The sequence below is a fragment of the Camelus ferus genome, chromosome 13, assembly GCF_009834535.1.
Source record: "Camelus ferus isolate YT-003-E chromosome 13, BCGSAC_Cfer_1.0, whole genome shotgun sequence".
NCBI classification, from domain to species: Eukaryota; Metazoa; Chordata; class Mammalia; order Artiodactyla; family Camelidae; genus Camelus; species Camelus ferus.
Genome location: NC_045708.1, coordinates 37668428 through 37687920, shown reverse-complemented (window position 1 = coordinate 37687920; position 19493 = coordinate 37668428). Strand labels below are relative to the sequence as shown.

At 32.9% G+C, this 19493-nt stretch overlaps 1 protein-coding gene across 11 annotated transcripts in view; it reads left to right on the top strand.

Moving 5' to 3' along the window:
- The window catches only part of TUT4 (terminal uridylyl transferase 4), a 133929-nt gene that overhangs the window by 91620 nt on the left and 22816 nt on the right, over positions 1-19493 (top strand). For all 11 annotated transcript variants that reach the window (XM_032494265.1, XM_032494264.1, XM_032494267.1 and 8 more), the window contains 11 exons: positions 1982-2068; positions 4098-4201; positions 7062-7119; positions 7210-7313; positions 7617-7706; positions 9499-9612; positions 14052-14129; positions 14273-14450; positions 14724-14771; positions 14857-14939; positions 18591-18706. In XM_032494265.1, coding sequence (XP_032350156.1) covers positions 1982-2068; positions 4098-4201; positions 7062-7119; positions 7210-7313; positions 7617-7706; positions 9499-9612; positions 14052-14129; positions 14273-14450; positions 14724-14771; positions 14857-14939; positions 18591-18706 — 1060 coding nt within the window. The remainder of the gene's footprint in view (positions 1-1981; positions 2069-4097; positions 4202-7061; positions 7120-7209; positions 7314-7616; positions 7707-9498; positions 9613-14051; positions 14130-14272; positions 14451-14723; positions 14772-14856; positions 14940-18590; positions 18707-19493) is intronic.

Below are 19493 nucleotides of genomic sequence, written 5' to 3'. Positions count from 1 at the left end.
TAGTTTACCATTCACCTGTTGATGAAAATTAGATGAGTACCTAAATTTTGGTTATTACAAATAAATCTATTGTGCACATACATGTGTGGGTCTGGGTATGGACATATGCTTAAACTTCTCTTGGGTAAAATACCTAGTAGCTGAATAGCTGAACTATGGCACATTTTTTTCTTAGCAACTTTATTAAAATATAATTTACTATATTTGTTTTTATTGAGTCATTTATTTATCTCAGTATGGACTCATAGATATTTTATACTTTGAATTATAATTCAGTACTATTTTTTGTTGCTTAAATTGTTCCAGTTTTAGATATTGGGAGCTCTTTTCGTTTGGTTCCGATGACCCTTTGATATACTCCTATCAATGTGAGGGGTCTTTTTGGGTTTCTTTTTGTTAGTGTTGTTAGTTGTTCATTTGTATTTTAGCACTTTCTTACTTTCTGGCACTGCAAGATGCTCCAGGCTCATCTTATAAATTTCTGCCCCAGTCCTAGAGTTAGACATTTCTCCAAAGAGCCCTGGTTCCTTTTATTGGAGAACAGTATTAGAAACCAAGATCTGGGTGCTAGGGTGATTGTTATTACTGGGTGATGGTGTGTCTGGGTCCTCTCTGAGGAAAAAGTTTATGTATATATGTTAACTCTTGTATATACACATATCTATAAATATTTCCATTTGTGACCATCTTATCTATATTAAACTAAACATGATTCTGTACTGATGTTTCCAACTGTAATACATTAGTTGCCACATGGCTCTTTCTAACCTCTTCTTTCTGCTTAATGTAAATTTTCTACTCTAGCAGTGAGAAACCTGGCTCCCACCGTGTGCCAGCCCTTTATTTAATTGTTCCATTTCAGTATACTTGTGTAGAATGATCAGAACTGTTATCCTGTACCCCTGTAGGAAACAACTTTATCAATTAGAGCATCGTGCGTATATGTCGTTCCTTTAACCCTTAGTCTTACAGACGCCACTCCTTTTCAAACTTACTTAGATTAGCACCTTTTCCCCCACTCCCTTGAATGAAGTTTTCTTATACATTTATAATGCAGTTAGATTCTTTTCTTACAGTCTGCATTCCATCCTGAGATTCCCTGACCTCCTAGATTTTTTTTTTTAATTTATGTACTATAAAGTTGACTGTTAGTACTACAGAGTTCCCTGGGTTTTGACAGGTGTGTCGTATCATATTACAATTAGAGTATCATGCAGAATAGTTTCTCCACTCTTAAAAAAAGAAAGTCCTGTATTTCAGCTATCCACCTTGCAACCACTGATGCTACATTTGTTTTTCAAAAGCTGAGTATTAATTTAATTCATTACAGTAAATTACTTCTTTGTTCCTATTAGCATATTGACTCCTAGGGACGAGTTTGGAGGAGGTGATAGGGGAGAATAAGACTATTCTTAAGGAATGTATGGTCTTATTTGGAAAAATAATATGACTATAAATGAAATACCTAGAAAACTGAAAGAACATTATAAACTAAATTGGCAGGTGATTTGGAGAACTAAGGAAATTCATTTAAGGAAAGGTCATTAAATGCTGTGTTTGGGCAAAGCAGCTTACAGGGAAGATATGAATCTTGACCAGGCATTTGGGGGAACTGTTAGGTTTGAATGAGTTAGGTACCTAGCATAACAGTATGAGAGTAGTCTTAAAAAGAGGGAAAGAACAAGTATGTACATGGGAGAGAGTGGATTGTCTGAAGAAAGCAATATTAAATAATTTGTAGAAGTGAATATATTTTGTAGCTATTTCATAGGGAAGATGATCATGTGAAGTGTACATAGATCTATAACATTATTTTTCTGCTCTCTCTTTGCTCCTTCCTTCCCCAGTAACGTTTGTGATTTTAACGTCAAAGAAGTCAACAAATAATGAAGAAAAGTAAAGTTTTTAGAGTAAAAAATTGAAGATATTTTCAGATTCTATTTTGCTTACTTTTATTTTTCCTTTTTTTTTTTTAACTTAGATGAATTATCACCACCTTTCTCTGAACAGCACAACAGGGAACAGATTTTAATTGGCTTGGAAAAGTTTATTCAAAAAGAATATGATGGTATGTCATATGATGAAAATTGGTTTCTTTTGTTATTATAGTCACCTGGTCTGAGACTGATTGATTGATTGGTTGATGTGGAGGGAGGTAATTAGGTTTACTTATTTATTCATTCTTAGAGGAGGTACTGGGGATTGAACCCAGGACCTCATGCATGCTAAGCATGCACTCTATCACTTGAGCTATACCCTCCCCTCCATTCATTTATTTTAAAAATGTTTATGGAATGTTATGTGTTAAGTACTATTCTAGAAACTGGGGATACAGTGCTAAGAAGAGAGGTGAAACCTGCTCTCGTGAAACTTGTATTAAGAGGGGTGACAGTCAGCTAACGAGTGAGTAACGTAATATCAGGAAATAATAAATACTGTTAAAGTACAGGAGTTAAAAGGATATTGGTGAGGTGTTATGGTAGTTCTCTCTGATAAGGTGATATTGAGCAGAGCCATGAATAATATGGAGTAAGTTATTATGAATATCCAAGGAGAGAACATTCTAGAGGGAAGGAATAGCAAATACAAATACCCTATGACTGAATTATGTTTGACATGTTTGAAGGCCATCCAGGAAGTTAATGTGGCTAGAGTAGAGTGTACAAGGTAGACTAATAGGAAGATGAGGTCAGAGGAGTAACCTAGAGTTTGGATCATTAGAGTCTTAATAGATATTGATAGAAGGACTTTGAACTTTATTTTGAATATCTGATGAGAAGCTTCTGAAGGGTTTTAACACAAAAATGACATGATCTAAGAGAATAGAGTAAGAATAGAAGCAAGCAGAACATTTATTTAAGAGTCTGTTGCATGAGTTCAGATGAGACATAATAGTGATTTGGAAGAGTAGATATGAAGTGGTCAGATAGGATACATTTTGAATGTAGAGTCAACAGGATTTGCTGATGCATTACATGTTAGATGTGAGAAAAAGGAGTCAAAGATGGTTTCTAGATTTTCCCGTCACTAATTGGGTGGTGTTATTTAACTGAGATGGCAAAAATAGCAGAAAGGAGCAGGTTTTGGGCATGGGGGTGAAGAATTAAGAGTTTCGTGGCCAAATGTTTTAGAAAAGGATAAAAAGTTATTTATTTTAAAAGATGATCTTTTATCTTTTCATTTTAAATTATATTTGCTAATATATAAGATGTTGACCAAATCTAAGTTCCTTTTATATTAAACCCATGCACATTTTTATTTACTGATAAATGTAGCTTCTTTTATGTCTCCCAGTTGTCACTGATTTCAAGTAGGTCATCAGAACTAAATCAGAAGTTTAAGTTTTGAAAATACAGAGTTTGTCTAAATGTGTAGTCTGCAAGAATTAATAGGAAGACTAATCCAATCTTACTAAGCCACACCTTGTTTGAAGTAGTACCTGTTGTTGAGTGACACTAATAAGCATGAAGGAATAGCACTATCATAATTTATATCAAATGAACTAATTTCTCACTTTTAGAGGAGAATTAATTCTGTGTGCTAAGGTAATATTTGTGAAACTACTTGAATTGTGCCCTGAAAAAACTAGTTTATTTCTGAGAAGTATGTCTCTAAATATTGATCTTAAGTATTGGTATTGATGTTGGTAATGAATAAAAGTAGATGAGCCTATAAGATAGTTAAGTTGGAGGAAACTAAAGGACTTGGTGATTCTTTGGATATGGAAGTTGAGAGAGAGATGTTAAGAACCACATGTATATTTCTGACTTGGGCAACTGAGTAGCTGATGGTATTTGCTGAGAAATGGGGATTATAGGAATAATAGTAGGTTTGAGGTGGAGTTGATAGTTTTCACTTGTTGCATTTATGATGTCTATGGAAAAAATGGAAAATGCTGTTAGATACTTGGGTATGGGAACTTGGGCAGAAGATCTGGACTTTAGGTGAGTGGAAAGTTCTCAGTATATCTGCCAATGGTAAGTAATTTAAGTCATGGAATTGGATAAGATCATCCTGTGGTAAGCCATTAGTAGTTGATGGAAGACTCCCCTTTCCTGTTAATTATAAAACTTTTGACTTCTGTTTTCCTTGCTTAGAAAAGGCAAGATTGTGCTTATTTGGCTCTTCTAAGAATGGATTTGGATTTCGTGATAGTGATCTGGATATTTGCATGACCTTGGAGGGCCATGAAAATGCAGAGGTAAGAGTTAGTGTTTGGAAAGGGATGTGGAAGTTATTTTATTCCAATGATGAATTTGTTTTTAATTTTGTATGTAGAATTGATAAAAATTTATTATGTCATCCTTCATATAAATATATTAGCAATAGCAGTGTATGAAATGTAAAAGCATTACCATTATCATTTAGAGGACATTAAAATATTTAAGTAAGTAAATTTACTGCTTAGTAATTTTTAAATTCAAAAACTATGTCCCTGAGAGTTACAAGTGCTTTTTAATGAATTTTTGGAGCAGTTAATATACCACAGAGTTGGAATTTTTTGATTAGAACTGACGAGAAGCTGTTGCTTCAGTTTGGTAGTAAACATTGATCTTACTTACTCTGTCTTTTCATATCCCTTCCATTAGGTGATGTCTTTGTATCACTAAAGATAGAAAATAAAGGTGGACATTTAATATATAAAAGGGTTGTGTTCTACAAGTTAATTATAATTTGGGGGAACTCAAAACACATTTTTTTTCTATAGAAGCAATGTTATAAATGATGTGTTCTAGGATAGCTTTTAGAAACTCATTGTGGGTGGGGAGGGGAACTAACATTTGAGTCCCCAGTATACACTTTTACATACATTATCTCATTTCACTCTTACAACCACCTTCGAGGTAGATAATTTCCCCCATTTTTCAGATGAGGAAACTGAGGCTTTGAGAGATAAACTGACTTCACACAGCTAGTAAATGTTGGAGCCGGGATTCGTACCCAGGTCTGTCTGACTCCAGAGTTCATGCTCTTTCAATTGTATCTCACTGCTTCTCTGTAATTTATTTAACCCATAATGTAGTTGAAATATAGTACTAATTGTACTTTAGAACCTAACCACTACTTTCTGAAATTAAAATCTTTCTGAGTTCCACCGTGAGATGCCAGGAGCAAACCTTCCCCCAGAGCAGTCTCAGCAGTGAGAGAGGATACTTGTTTTCCTTCTTTGTATACCAGGCCTCAACAGTGGGAGTGAGAGTGTCCAAGCTTCCGTAAAGAAAAGGACTGAATGGACAGGGAAGAAGTGTCTCAGGCCTTCCTAGCAGCAACTAGAAAAGGAGGGTACCCCTGTAGTTGCTCATTTCTTTACCAACATAGTTGTTGGTATTTATGTTTCAGAATCAGGGACTGCTTGCAAGATTGGGGTGAGGCCAAGCTTCTGGCATCTGTAGTGGTGTCAGTATAGCCTCTGTTGTATTATACAAGAATTCAGAAGAATGTACCTATGTGTTTCTGAAATAGTTTTTCCAAAAGGTGTTTTTTAAATCATTAGAAACAAAGTAAAGATGGCAGTAACACCTGGTAGATCTTTATTTCTGGCCTAAGAAACTGCTTCTGGTGTTAATTAACATCTTGTTCTGTGAAGAAACTGGAAAGTTGTAAATTTTTTAGTTCTCTTTAACTGACTTCTACTCCGTACCATCTACTTCAAGAGTCTTCCACTTTCTATTCTGAAGGTTAGGGATTGAGGAAATAGGAAACAGTTTTTACCCAGGAAGAAAGCTATGGTTTTAGATATCTTCTATGTAAAATTTAATAATCATACTTCTAATCACTAAGGGTTTGTGTACTATATAAAATTCATATTAGAAAGTCAAAACAATGAAAAAGAATAAACTATTTCCAGATGAACCATAATTGAAACTTTAATTTAGCATAAATTCTATCCTTGCATAATAAAGAGAAAAATAAACCTCTTTTATTTTATTATATTTATTATTATTTTATTAATTTATTAGTAATAAATTATTCCTTTGAAATCCCCAGTTTAAGCTGCAATGGCCACTGCTCTTTTGTAGCTGAAAAGAGCATGTTGGGGATATGCAAAAGTTATTTTAGTAGTAAATGTGGGCATTGATGTATATACCTTTCATCTTAATCCAGTTAATTTATGCCATTATTTTCTATTTCTTAGATTATGGTTATTGTTACCATATCAACTCTGCTGTCTAGCTTTTAAATAACCAATACATTTAAATTTGCAGAGCTAAGAGGTTTTTTTGAAGAAGTAGGTGCTGGTAATAGGATTCTTTTTCTTTTCCTCATCAACATAATAATAATAAATAGCTCACAAACTTAAAGTGCTTACTTTGTACAAAGTATGCTGCTGAATGCTTTACATAAGTGTCTCATGTAATCTTTCCAACTACTTTATAGGATAGGAATTTATGATTAAATTGATTTTATAGAAAAGTATTATGAGGCTCAGAGGGATTAAGGATCTAGTCAAAGGCACACAGCTATTCAGTCCTTAGTTTAAGATTTAAATCCAGGTTTGTCTAAATTCAGAGCCTATGTTCTTAATCACTATACTGTTTGCCCTCACCAAACCCACTCTATAGTTGTTCATTCATGTATTGAAAATATTATTCTCTTTTGTGCTTCTCAAACTTTAATGTGGATGTGAATTACCTGGGGATCTTGTTAACAGGCTGATTATGATTTAGCAGACTAGAACTGGGGCTGAGATTTCTGCATTTCTCTCAAGTTTCCAGGTGTTGCTGATACTGCAGGTCTATGGACCACCTTCTTTGACTAGCAAGGTTATATAAACCTTCTGGCTGGAGATTTTATTTTTTATTTTTTAAACTTTGGTGGAGGGAGGTAATCAGGTTTATTTGTTTGTGTATTTATTTGTTTATTTTAATGAAGGTACTGGGAATTGAACCCTGGACCTTATGCATGCTAGGCATGCACTCTACCACTGAGCTATACCTTCCCCACTCTGGCCGGAGATTTTAAATGCTAGTTTTAAATGTCTAGATTAAAATAGAATTTGCAACAAGGCCGAATTGAGTCAGACAAACTTTAATTTATTATTTATTTTTCTTGTTTTTTAGAAATTAAATTGTAAGGAAATAATTGAAAATTTGGCGAAAATTCTTAAGAGACATCCAGGTATGAACTTCTAATTACAGCTTTAAAACAACAGAAAATATTTTTTAGTTTTATGAAAATTATTTAAACTAGTGAATTTTTTTTAATCAGGTTTAAGAAACATTTTGCCTATAACTACTGCCAAAGTGCCTATAGTAAAATTTGAACACAGACGAAGTGGTTTAGAAGGCGATATCAGTTTATATAATACATTGGTAAGTTTCACTTTCTGTAAGGATCCAGATATGTTTACACTTGTCATTTTAAAAGTTTACAGATCAATGACTATACCTTTTTGTTTAAAACTTGCAACTGTGAGCAGTACAGGGATAAAATATTTTATCAATAATCATAACTTTTTCTTCAGATTGAAGATTATATTTTGACTCATTTACTGGTATTTTAAGTTTTACATGTATATGTATATTCTATTTGGAGTTTATTATATCTTTTTATCTGATCTGTAAGTTTAATTTTAATAAATTTGAAATGCTTTCAAATATGTAATTATTTTTCAGGCTCAGCATAACACAAGAATGCTAGCTACATATGCAGCTATTGATCCTAGAGTACAGTACTTGGGATACACTATGAAAGTGTTTGCTAAGGTATTTATGAAAAAGTTAATGATCTGCTTTGTTATAGTACTCATGATATTAAAGTGAAACATACTGATAAATCAGACTTGCAGAAAATATTTTCTCGGTTTTGTTTACCTGAGCTTTTAAAAAGAAATAGTCAATATTAAATCATTGAAATTTATACCTATTAGAGTACAGTAATTCTTATTTTTTTCCTTTGTGTACTCTCTTCTCATGGGTAACAGTAGTAAATTTCTCATAGTAAAATTTCTCAGTGCAGTAATGATTTTCAACCCCAGGCATAGGATTTGGCATACCATCCTGGTTAAGAATCCCTAGGTTAAGAAATCTGGTATTTAGGTTTAGTGATTAATTTTTCTGGCCAAGAAAAGAAAACAGTACCAAGAAAACTTTGTTTCCCTATTAAATAATAGTAAAATACTGAATTCTGGATTTTTTTGGTTTTTTGCTAAGTGTGTAGACTCCATGAGAGTGGAGGCTTCTGTATCTTTAGTCCACTATAGTGCTGCTTTATGGTAGCTGTTTAGTAAATAGTTAATTTTGTGAATGCTTTGGTAGAAGGGTTTTATTAGGGAAATGACTTGTTTACATTTTCATTTCATAAAGCCCACTCTTCCAACAAGGAGACATATACTTTTAGATAGTTCTATACATGTCTTTATGACAGAAGTCATCTTATAAAAGGAAGGCATCCAGCCATCATATTTGATACAATTTGGTCTTCTAGACTCACCTCACAAAATAAGTCCAACATGACAGTTTGGTACTGCCGTGGAGTTTTGATAGAAAGCAAGTGGTTCATGTCAGAGAACTCATTCTTCTCCCTTTATATAATATCAGCTAAAGCCTCACTCAGGGGAAGTCTCTGAGAATTCTTTTAGGGTTTTATTTTTAATTAAAAAATTTTTTTGAGTAGTCAACATATTCATGTGGTTCAATATTTAAAAGGTCTGATGGAGTTTATGGCAGAAAATCTCCCTGCCACATCTATCTCCTAGCCAACTAGTACCTCTTGTTGGAAGCAACCAGTGTTACATGTTCCTCTGTAGCCTTCTAGAAATATATTATTCCAGTACAAGAAAATAACATGAATTTCCTACCTCCTTTTTATTATAGGTATAAACATACTGAAAAAATTGTTTTGTACTTTGATTTTTTAACTGAGCAATAGATTATTAAAGATTATTACCTATTAATATAATAAGAATTTCCTTGTCCCTTTTTAGTGGCTGCATACTATTCTACTGTGTGGGTAGGGATCCGTTTTTTAAACCTGTATTTTATTTTATTTTATTTTATTTTATGTTATTTTATGTTGTTTTATGTTATTTTATGTTATTTATTTTATTTTATTTTATTTTTTTAGGTTCCACATATGAGCAATCTCATATGGTATTAAACCTGTACTTTATTAATGAGCTTTTTAAGTTCTTTCTGATTTTTTGCTATTAAGATAGTGCTACAATAAAAATCTTTTTATTTAGTCATTTCACATATTTTTTGGCATATTTGGACAATGAATTCTTAGCATAGAATTGCTACATTAAAGGAAATGTGCTTTTGTAATTTTGATATTGCCAAATTATTCTTCATAAAGTTTATGTTAATCTTTAATCTAACTTATGATGTATAATGGATAAGAGTGCCTGTTTACCCATACCCTCTGTAATAGTTCGTTATTGAACTTTTGACTATTTAACAGTTTGATGGGTTTAAAAAGTGGTGTCTCAGAGTGGTCAGTATTTTTTCATGGAATGAGATTCTGAAGTTTTGTTTTCAATCATTATGTTTTTTTTAGCGATGTGACATTGGAGATGCTTCCAGGGGAAGTTTATCTTCATATGCTTATATCCTTATGGTGCTGTACTTCCTGCAGCAGAGAAAACCACCTGTTATCCCAGTTCTACAAGAGGTAGGTGTTTAAGAGGACTATAAAGGCATTTCCTGTGAAAACAACAGATCTAAATACAATAAATCTTGCTCAGTTCATGAGATCATGAAGGATTTTTCCATCAAGGATATCCTAAGTTTTCTTCTTCCATTAATGATATAATCAAACAAGGAACTTTTTTAAAAAAAGTTTATTATGGGACAGTATATACTACCAAAAGTATATTAGATGAGTAGAACTGTTGAATATGTTTTGCAGCATTTTTGTATTTCACAGTCTTACTATGCTGCCAGTGATTATGAAATTTGTAGCCATTCATATTATAGTCTCTTGGCTGCAAATACATAAGTTCTTTTCAGAATATTCTCCCCACTCCTGCTTGGCAATGAAGTTTGATTTATTCCTGTGTATTTGATCAAGTTTTTGAATTTGGTTGAGGGAAAAAAACACAAGGAAATTCTTCCTTATCTCTGTACTGTCATGTTAATTGCATTAAGCATAAGAATGTACATCAAAAGAAACAGATTATACTCATATTTACTTGGATTTGGTGACTCATAGAGTCCCTTTTTGTTGGCAATTTATACTCTCTAAAGTAGGTACAAGGGAGTTCTTACTCATCCATCTGTTCCTCCTCATTCTTGGCACAAACTGGATTTACAAGCACTGGGATGGATCAAGTTCTAATTTCTTAGAAGGGTGGTTATTTTGAGGTAGACAAGAAGCATCAGAATTGTTTGGAAAATCACATATTCTGATTTCACATAAACTGATAGTCCTGGCAAAGAAGAATATCACAAAATAGCCATATGGTGCATGTCAGATGGCCTTAGTAAGTTTTAAGAAGTTCTAATGATTTTCTGTGATTTTTGCAGCATTTCCTCCCCTCTTTTAAATAACAGTTGGAGAGAAATAAATTTAAATATCCTTTCCTATTAGAAACTTTTAAGTTGCTTGAATGTATGTTGAGTGATGTTTGTTTTTTTAACAAGGTTGTTCACCATAGGATATTCAAAATTTAGCAGGGATTAATTAAGCCTGCCAAGGCCAGGATTATTCTCTGTATTAGTCTAATTGTTGTTAAGGCTTTAAATTTGGGGATCTTATGCATAATTACTCTAGTAATATTATAGCAGTCATTTGCTATAATTTGCTCTGACTTTGACAAAATAATATGATTAACTCAAGTGGAACACAAATTTTGTTTCCATTGGGTTTGTCTCTGTTCTCTCATTATGTTACCTATGTATAAGGAACCATTGAGGCAGCATGATATAATGGAAAGAGCAGGCAGAACATGGTTTTGGAGCTAGAGATAACTGGTCTGAATCCTTATTTTTGACATGTTGCCTTCAACAAGCTGCCTGACTGCCACTAGTCTGAATTTTATCATCAGTAAAAATGTAATAATGGTAGTAGTATTTCAGCATTGATACAAGGAGCAGAGACATTGAATGCCTTTGAATATAGTAGATGCTAAAGTGGGAGTTCATAAATGGTGATTGCTTGTATTATTACTTTTATTATTATTATTATTATTATTATTATTATTATTATTATTAACAGCTTTATTAATATTGTTATTGGAAAAATTCAGGTAGGATTGCTGTAGTCAAATTGAAGAACTGTTCCATTATCTGCTTAACAGACAGTGATTGGTGAAATGAGAGACAGTCCATGAAATATTTTCCATCATAATGAGCTCTGATTGTGGGGGGCTTTGTGATACATAGGAGCTGATGATATATGGATTTTTGCTTCTGGCCTTTTTTGCTTTTCATATGGGACCCCATTGTTCATTGCTCTGGCATCATTTAAGTATTGATCATTGGCATCGATCAACTTTTAAGGGTAAGGATATGTTTAATGAAGCTGATGATCTTTGACTCCATTTGTAATTCAATCTAGACTTTAAGTGACTGGGTAATAAGTAAGGCTCTGCCAAGAGTGTCTTCATGGTCAACAATATAGAGATCTTTAGGTCAAAAGGAGCTTTCTTAAGCAGAATAATTTTGCTGTATTCTATCAAGCCATCATACATAGAAGTAAATTGTCACAAAATTAATACTAAGAGAAGGTTAAGGAGTGTTAGTCATACTTGATATTATGAACTTCTGTGTTTTCTTACCTTATATCAGCTTAAAAATTACAGTTGACTGGATGAATCTTGAGAGCACTATGCTAAGTGAAATAAACCAGTCACAAAAGGACAAATACTATGTGATTCTACTTATATGAGGTACCTCGGGTAGTCAGATTCATAGAAACAGAAAGTAAAATGGTGGTTGCTAGAGGCTGGAGGGAGAGAGGAATGGAGAATTATTGTTTAATAGGTTCAGAGTTTTGAGTTTTACAAGACACAAGATGAGAAGAATTCTGTGGATGGACGGTGATGGTGGTAATACAACAATGTGAATGTATCTAATGCCATTGAACTGTACACTTGAAAATGATTTAAGATGGTAGACTTTATGTTTATGTGTATTTTACCACAACTGAAAAATTATAATTTTGTAGATATGAAAATACTACAACAGAATAAGAAAGTAAATATGGAAATATATAGGGTCACTCCTTGCACAAGTATGATTGACTTGTTTGGTGAGGTTTTAGAAGGAAGACTTGAGTGCTTGGAGGATTATTGGTGTTGAGATAAAGGAAAGAGAGAAACAGAAAGAGAAAGAAAATGTGTGTGTTAGAGAAAGAGAGGATAGTGTTAGTGTTTCTAAAGGCTGAAACAGAGTAGAAAGTGAAGCACTGTGAAAAACGGAAGTTCATAAAAATAGGTGACAGATCAGTGATTAAATGCCCTCCAAATCCCACAGGTCCAGTTTACTGTGTTACTGTAGCCAACATAATTGGGTTTGGATCTTGGTTGTTACTCCAAAGTAAGAATTCTGTTAAAATAATCAAGGTCTCAAGAAGCAGCTTATATAATAGCATCTTAATCTATGAGGGCAAAATGTATTATTTGGCCTCTTTAAAACCTTCTCTATTTTATTTTTGAGGGCAGCAGCCCATATTTTTTATTTTAGATATTAATATCTGTAATTATGGGTTTTCCTTTTTTTGTTTTATGGAATGTTAGAATTTATGCTAGATAATTCTTGGTAACCATATTTGTTTGTTATATGTAAATATTAAAAAGCCAAGTATTAGCTTAAGTCCTTAGAAACCTGGTCTTTATGTAAATATGCTTACAGAGAAAATATATTCATTCAATAAACATATTAACTATTCTCTATATGGCAGGCTTTGATGTAATAGGAATTTGGGCTCCAGAGATAAGCTATAGTCCTTGCCCACAAGGAACTTAAACCAAAGAATGAAATTAGAGGGGTAGACATGTAGTTAATTTTATAAATCACTGTCTCGTTTAAATGGAAGAAGCCTTAGGGACCACCTTGTCTAGTGGTTTTAAAGTGTATTTTGGTAAGCTCTAGGAGCTCATTATTTGTGAGAAGTGGAGGAGGGAAAAGATAGGGCGTGTGTTCTCCGCTCAGGCTTTTATGACAGTACTTCTGTTTTTATCTGTTTTACATATTAAGATTCCTTAAAGTTTACATTTTAGGAAGGGGTTCTACAGCTTAAAAGAAAAATAAAATTTGAAAAAAACTGACCTAATTAATCTAATCTCTCATTTTCATTGGGAAAACCGAGGTTTTAGAAGAATTATCTTGTGCAGAATCACTACTTGGTGGGACTGACTATAAATGAGGTCTACTGATTCTGAACCTAGTCCACCTTTTTACTTTATTGCATCTCTTTAAAACTCTTATAGAAAATAAGTCTCAAAATTGTAGAGATCATTTGTGCCAGTACAGTCATCTTATGGAATACTTTTCTTTTAGTAAAGTAGCATTACTTTCCCTTCTTTCCTTAGGCCAGTGAATTACTACTCATAATTAATCATAAAGATTTTACAATCTTTATCAAGATGTCAGGGAAAGCTACTTAATTTTCTATTTTAAAAAATCAAATCAATGTCTTGGGCCTTTTCAGCCTTGTATGATACAGGTAACTGATTAAAGGTATTAGAGCCCTTCCCCAAAACAAACAGCTTCATTAATTTCCTTTAAGAAGATGTACAGTCAGTAAGTATTATCTTTTACATATTTATGCATTTGTGATCCTTTGTTGAAAATGTCAGTTTTATTTTTCTTTAGTTTTACTTCATTAATCTTGGGCTGGATGTGTTTTGATAGGCCAAATATATAATATCAAAATGTTGTCATTTGCAGAGTCTGATGCTCGTAAGATATCCTTTCCCAGCTTTCGCCTTTCTGATACATTTTATTTGTTCATAACTTGGCATCAAATTATACCATGCTGATGTATTCCTTTTGGAATAAGTATTTCAATATGTTTATTATGGATAAATTCTAAAATGATATGAGAGTATTTAGGCTTTTGGGTTGGATAACTCAAAATCTAATAATGAAATTAATTTTTAAATGCAGATCTTTGATGGAAAACAGATCCCACAGAGAATGGTTGATGGATGGAATGCTTTTTTCTTTGATAAAACAGAAGAACTGGTAATTTTTTTCAGAGTTTTTATGTTATAGAATGCTCACTGATACATGTTAAGATTTGCATAGTTTAATTTAATACTTTTTCTTGGATTTGGGGTCCATATTTTGGATAAATATAGACATTTCTCTCTTTTTCTTACCTATAGAAAAAACGTTTACCTTCACTTGGAAAGAACACAGAAACATTAGGAGAGCTTTGGTTGGGGCTGCTTCGCTTCTATACTGAAGAATTTGATTTCAAAGAATATGTAATTAGCATTCGGCAGAAAAAACTGTTGACAACTTTTGAGAAGCAGTGGACATCCAAATGCATTGCAATTGAAGGTAATCATTTAGCTGATATTAATTCAGGAGCAAAACAAAAAGCAAGAGTTTTATTTGGCTGATGAAATTGAGGGGAAAATTGAAACATTAGAGTCTGGAAGATTCTTCCTCTTGATCTTTATGAGTTTCCATCCATTAATCTATAATTATAAAAGAATAATTTCCTGACTTTGGTCTGAGTTATATAGTGTTAGACTAGTTTTGGCTACTAAGTATATTTTATATTACTGTGAGCATTATTCTTAATTAAAAAATAAAATATTTCTTTTCTAGACCCTTTTGATTTGAATCATAACCTTGGTGCTGGAGTTTCTAGAAAAAGTAAGTTTTAAATATAGAATTCCCCTGCTTTTGAACCTCTTACACATTAAGGTCTACATTTTTATTGTTTTCTTTTCTTCAATAGTGACCAATTTCATCATGAAAGCATTTATCAATGGAAGGAAACTTTTTGGTACCCCCTTTTATCCACTCATTGGCAGAGAAGCTGTAAGTTTATATAATTTGAATTCTGAATCCTATTTCTTTTAGAACTTTTTTTTTTTGTACAAGAAACCTAATCTTGTTTCCAAGTTGGTGTTAGGAATAGGGAAAGAGATGGTTATAATTCCCTCTATTTTTCTTATTGTACTTATCATAGTCCATATGAAATGTCCATTTGCTAAATTTTGTTTATTTAATGTATTTGCTAAATTCTGTCTACCCCACTAGACTAGCTCCACAAGGGCAGGGTCCATGTCCATAAGGTTCACCATCATATCTCTAGTTTCTGGCACATAGGATGTACCAAATAAGCATTTGTTGAATGAATGAGGGTGGATAGTCAATACTCAGGATCCTTAAATACTAAATTTGAAATGCTGCTCACTGCTTCTCTTCTGTCTCTAGAAATCTTGATGAAAATATAAACAGAGATGACTACACCAAAAACATAGTTTATTATTTGCTGAGGCTTCTGCTCTAATTATGGTAGCCATTGGATTCCTTTTGCCTGAACTGGATGGTATAGTGATCCCTATTTCTCTTGGTCTCATTCTGGTTTTTGGTTGCTTTCCCATGGGAGGAAGTCTCAGTTTCACAGAGAAAGAAGCTACCAAAAGAAGAAATCTCAAAATAGAAACCATACTTCTGTAATTGCATAATGAATATCCTTGACCTTGTTCAGTTTAGTTTCAGCGTTCTTTCTTGGGAGTATGGGGTAAGAAAAGCAGAGAGAAGTCTAGAGCTTTTTTCTCATGTACCATTTTTGATAGTCTTGCCTCATATAGTGATAATAATTATTATAATGGAGAGAAATAGCTGAAATTTGAAACAACACAAATTCATTAGGTCCCTCTATTTATTAGGTCCTCTGACATGTTGATCTATTTTCTTCCAATCTATCAGCTATTTTCAGTCTTAATTTTTTTCTGAGTAGATTTAGCTTCTCTGGTCTACTCTCTGGGATAGACTTTAAATTCCTTTGCACCATTGTCCTTCTTTTGTACCCTTATGTTTTCAGTCTTGTATGATTTCAGCCACCACCATCTCTCTATGCTTGGGCTGAGCACTAATGGAAAAAAGTTTTATTTATATAGTATAGTATAAATTAATGTTCACTAGCCTCAGCTGGTTTCAATACCATCTGACATTCTTACTACATTTCTTTAGTTACTTGTGTCTCTCGTTCAATAAGAACTATTTCAAATTTAATTTATTTTACTCAAAATTCAATACCCATTGAATTTTGAATTTTGTCCCACCTGTTATCTCTGCCCTACTCACACTTAGATGTTTTCCTTTTGAGACAAAGATGGTGTCGAATAGATATTCCTTCTACTTTCTGCTACCAGATCTACAAATGTACCTGCATCTGCAGATATCTCTCCTTTATCAGATACTAATTCTTCCATATGCACTCAGATCCATTAATTATTCTCTTTACCTTGACTCTTCAACCTCTTTATCTATGAAAAACATTTTCAAAAATGAAATACATAAAATATAATTGCAGGTTAGCATTAACAGATGAACATTTGTCTTCAATTTTTTTAAATAAACCTTTCTTCTTCTCTAATTGTACATTTATTATTTTTTAATTTTTGCATCTTTCTTTTTTAACGGAGGTACTAGGGATTGAACCCAGTGCTAAGCATGCGCTCTATCACTGAGCTGTATGTACCCCACCCTCTGCCTTCACTTTTAATGATAGAGAGCACTAACCTTGAGCCTTGGTTAAGCAGAATGTCTCCCCTAGAAAGTATCTCTTTCTTCTAATTAGTAAACTTATATTACAGAAAAATTATACTCAATTATTAGTAGTATATTTTGAAATTCTTCAATTAAAATTTAGTAGAAATTCACCTTCTCTCTTGCCATGTAAGTACTTACATATTATCTTCAATTTTACCACAACAGCTAAAATATTTACTATCTGGCTCTTTACAGAAAAAATTTGCTGACCCCAGGTCTAGGCCACTTTAACTAGGATGGTGGGATGGAGAAAAGTAGATTAAAGAGATGTTCAGGAATAGAATGGGTACAATTTGGTGATTAATTAGAGGTGATGGGTGAAGGAGAGTAAGTTCAGAATGATTCCTAAGTTTCTGCCTTAAGCAGCTGGGTCAATTGAGAAACACCTTCATTTTGTCTTGTCAGAAAATATGATGATGAAGATTTTAATTTAGTTACATTGGTTTCATCAATAGTAAATGTGAAGAAGTATATCTCATCCTGTTTTAGAAATACAGCTTTATTGAAAAATAGTATATATACTGTACGGTTCATCTGTATAAAGTGAGCAATTCAGTGGTTTTCAGTATATTCACAAGATTGTGCAACTGTCACATATAATTTTAGAACATTTTCATTGGGTATCAAGGAAATCCTTGTCCCCATTAGCAGTCAGTCCTCACTCTTTTCCTCTCACTCCCCAAACTGCTAGTCTACTTTTTGTCTCTGTAGATTTGCCTATTGTGGACATTTTATGTAAACAGAATCATAGAATATATAGCCTTTTGTGACTGGTTTCTTTCATTTAGCTTAATGTTTTCAGGGTTTGTTCATGTTTTATCAGTACTTTTTTTTTTTATAGTTGAACGATATTCCATTGTGTGGTTATATTACATTTTATTTATTCATTTATCAGTTTGTCAGACATTTGAGCTGTTTCTACTTTTTGGCTATTATGAGTAGTGCTGTTATAAATATTTGTGTACAAAATTTTGTGTGGATATATGTCACCATAAACTGTTTCCTAAAGGAACTGTGCTATGTTATACATTTCCACCAGCAATATATGAAGGTTCCAGTTTTTCCCCATCCTCACTAATACTTGTTAATGTCTGGTTTTTTTTTTTATAGCCATCCTAGTGGGTCTATTTCTCATACTTCTATCCCTAACATTAGATAGATTTGAAGAGCTCTAAGTGGGTATGTTCTTTTGTCTTCCAAGGATTGGGTACCATTAGGACAAACTAGTCTTTGTGATGGCGCAAAACTGAACTACAGTTTAGAAGGATAAGCAAAGTACTAGGATAAAGCAGAAATGAGCCTGGTTTTTCTAAGACTTGGGAAAATGATTTAATTCCTATTGATTCCTTGTAGTCTCTTTAGATATACTCTACTTTGTATAATAAATGTTATATATTCTTGAAATATTGAATGCAAATCCAATGATATTTTAAGTCAGAACATTGACTTATTTACATAGAATTCTTTTGTAAAGAGACTAATTCCTTTCTGCCTGGTGGAGCAGAAAGCATGAGCTTTGTAATAAGACAGACTTAGCTATAAATCGTTTATCTGTTACTTACCAGCTTTTTTGCTGTGAGCAAATGACTTGAACTCTTTGAGCCTCAATTTCCTCACCTATAAAATGAGCATGAAAATAGTATGCACTTTATTGAGATAGTACACAAAGATACTACAGATGAATGAGAAAGATAATGTGGATGTAAAGTGGTTAGTACTGTTAGCAGCTATGATACTGATGATAATTCTGAATCTTGTTTTCATATCATGATTTTTGTTACAGTGAAATATTTGACATTTATTTCCTTCTTTTAAAAAAAAACACTTTTGCATCTTGGTCTCCTTTTCATTTAGATTCAGAAGTTTATAGTGATTTTTTTTTCTAGTAAAGTTGTATTTTCTCCCTAGGAGTACTTCTTTGATTCCAGAGTATTAACAGATGGAGAACTGGCTCCCAATGATCGGTGTTGCCGTGTGTGTGGAAAAATAGGCCACTACATGAAAGACTGCCCTAAAAGGAGAAGGTTGGCAAATGATTATGTATCAACATTACAGGGGAAATAAATGTGAGGCAAAGTGAAGCTGTAACTGTGTTCAGATATGTTTAAGTTGAGAAAGTTCAGGACTTTCAGTTGGACCTTAGGTAAATGTATATTTGAATGGAATTTTTTTTGAAAGAGTGAGGTTTGTTTGTGGTACAGTGGTCCATGATGTTTATTTGTTCATTTATTCATTAATTCATTCAGGTTTTTTTTTAATTGAAGAAGCATTTATTGACACCTGCTATGTGCTGGGACAGATCTGTGCTAGGATCCAAGGGGGAAAAAAGACCAAGATATGGGGTTCTTGCTGAGGACCTCGCATTTATGAAAACTAGTGATTAAAATATGATTAACTGAATCTTTGAGGTTTATGCTGTGAATTATACCTTTATAATATATACCTTAAGGAATATATATCCTCTGTTTCCTCTAAAAATGTATCTATGAAATATTCTTTCCTGTGTTCTATATACTATGTTAATGGATCAGGAAAATCTCTTCGTTAGTCATCAAGTCCTGCATAATATAAAGAGCTTAGAAATTTTGAGATAGAACAAACTCCTAGTTTCCATCACTGCTGTTTGTTAAATTTAGGCAAGACACTTACCCTCTCTAAGCCTCAGTTTCTTCCTCTATAAAATGGAGATAATAAATACAAGCCTCTAAGGATTGTTACAAGATAAAATTTGGTATTAAACATTTTTTAAAATTTAATATTATAAAACTACTAGATACCCAGTTTCTGCCATTTAAGTAGGTGTGCTATAAA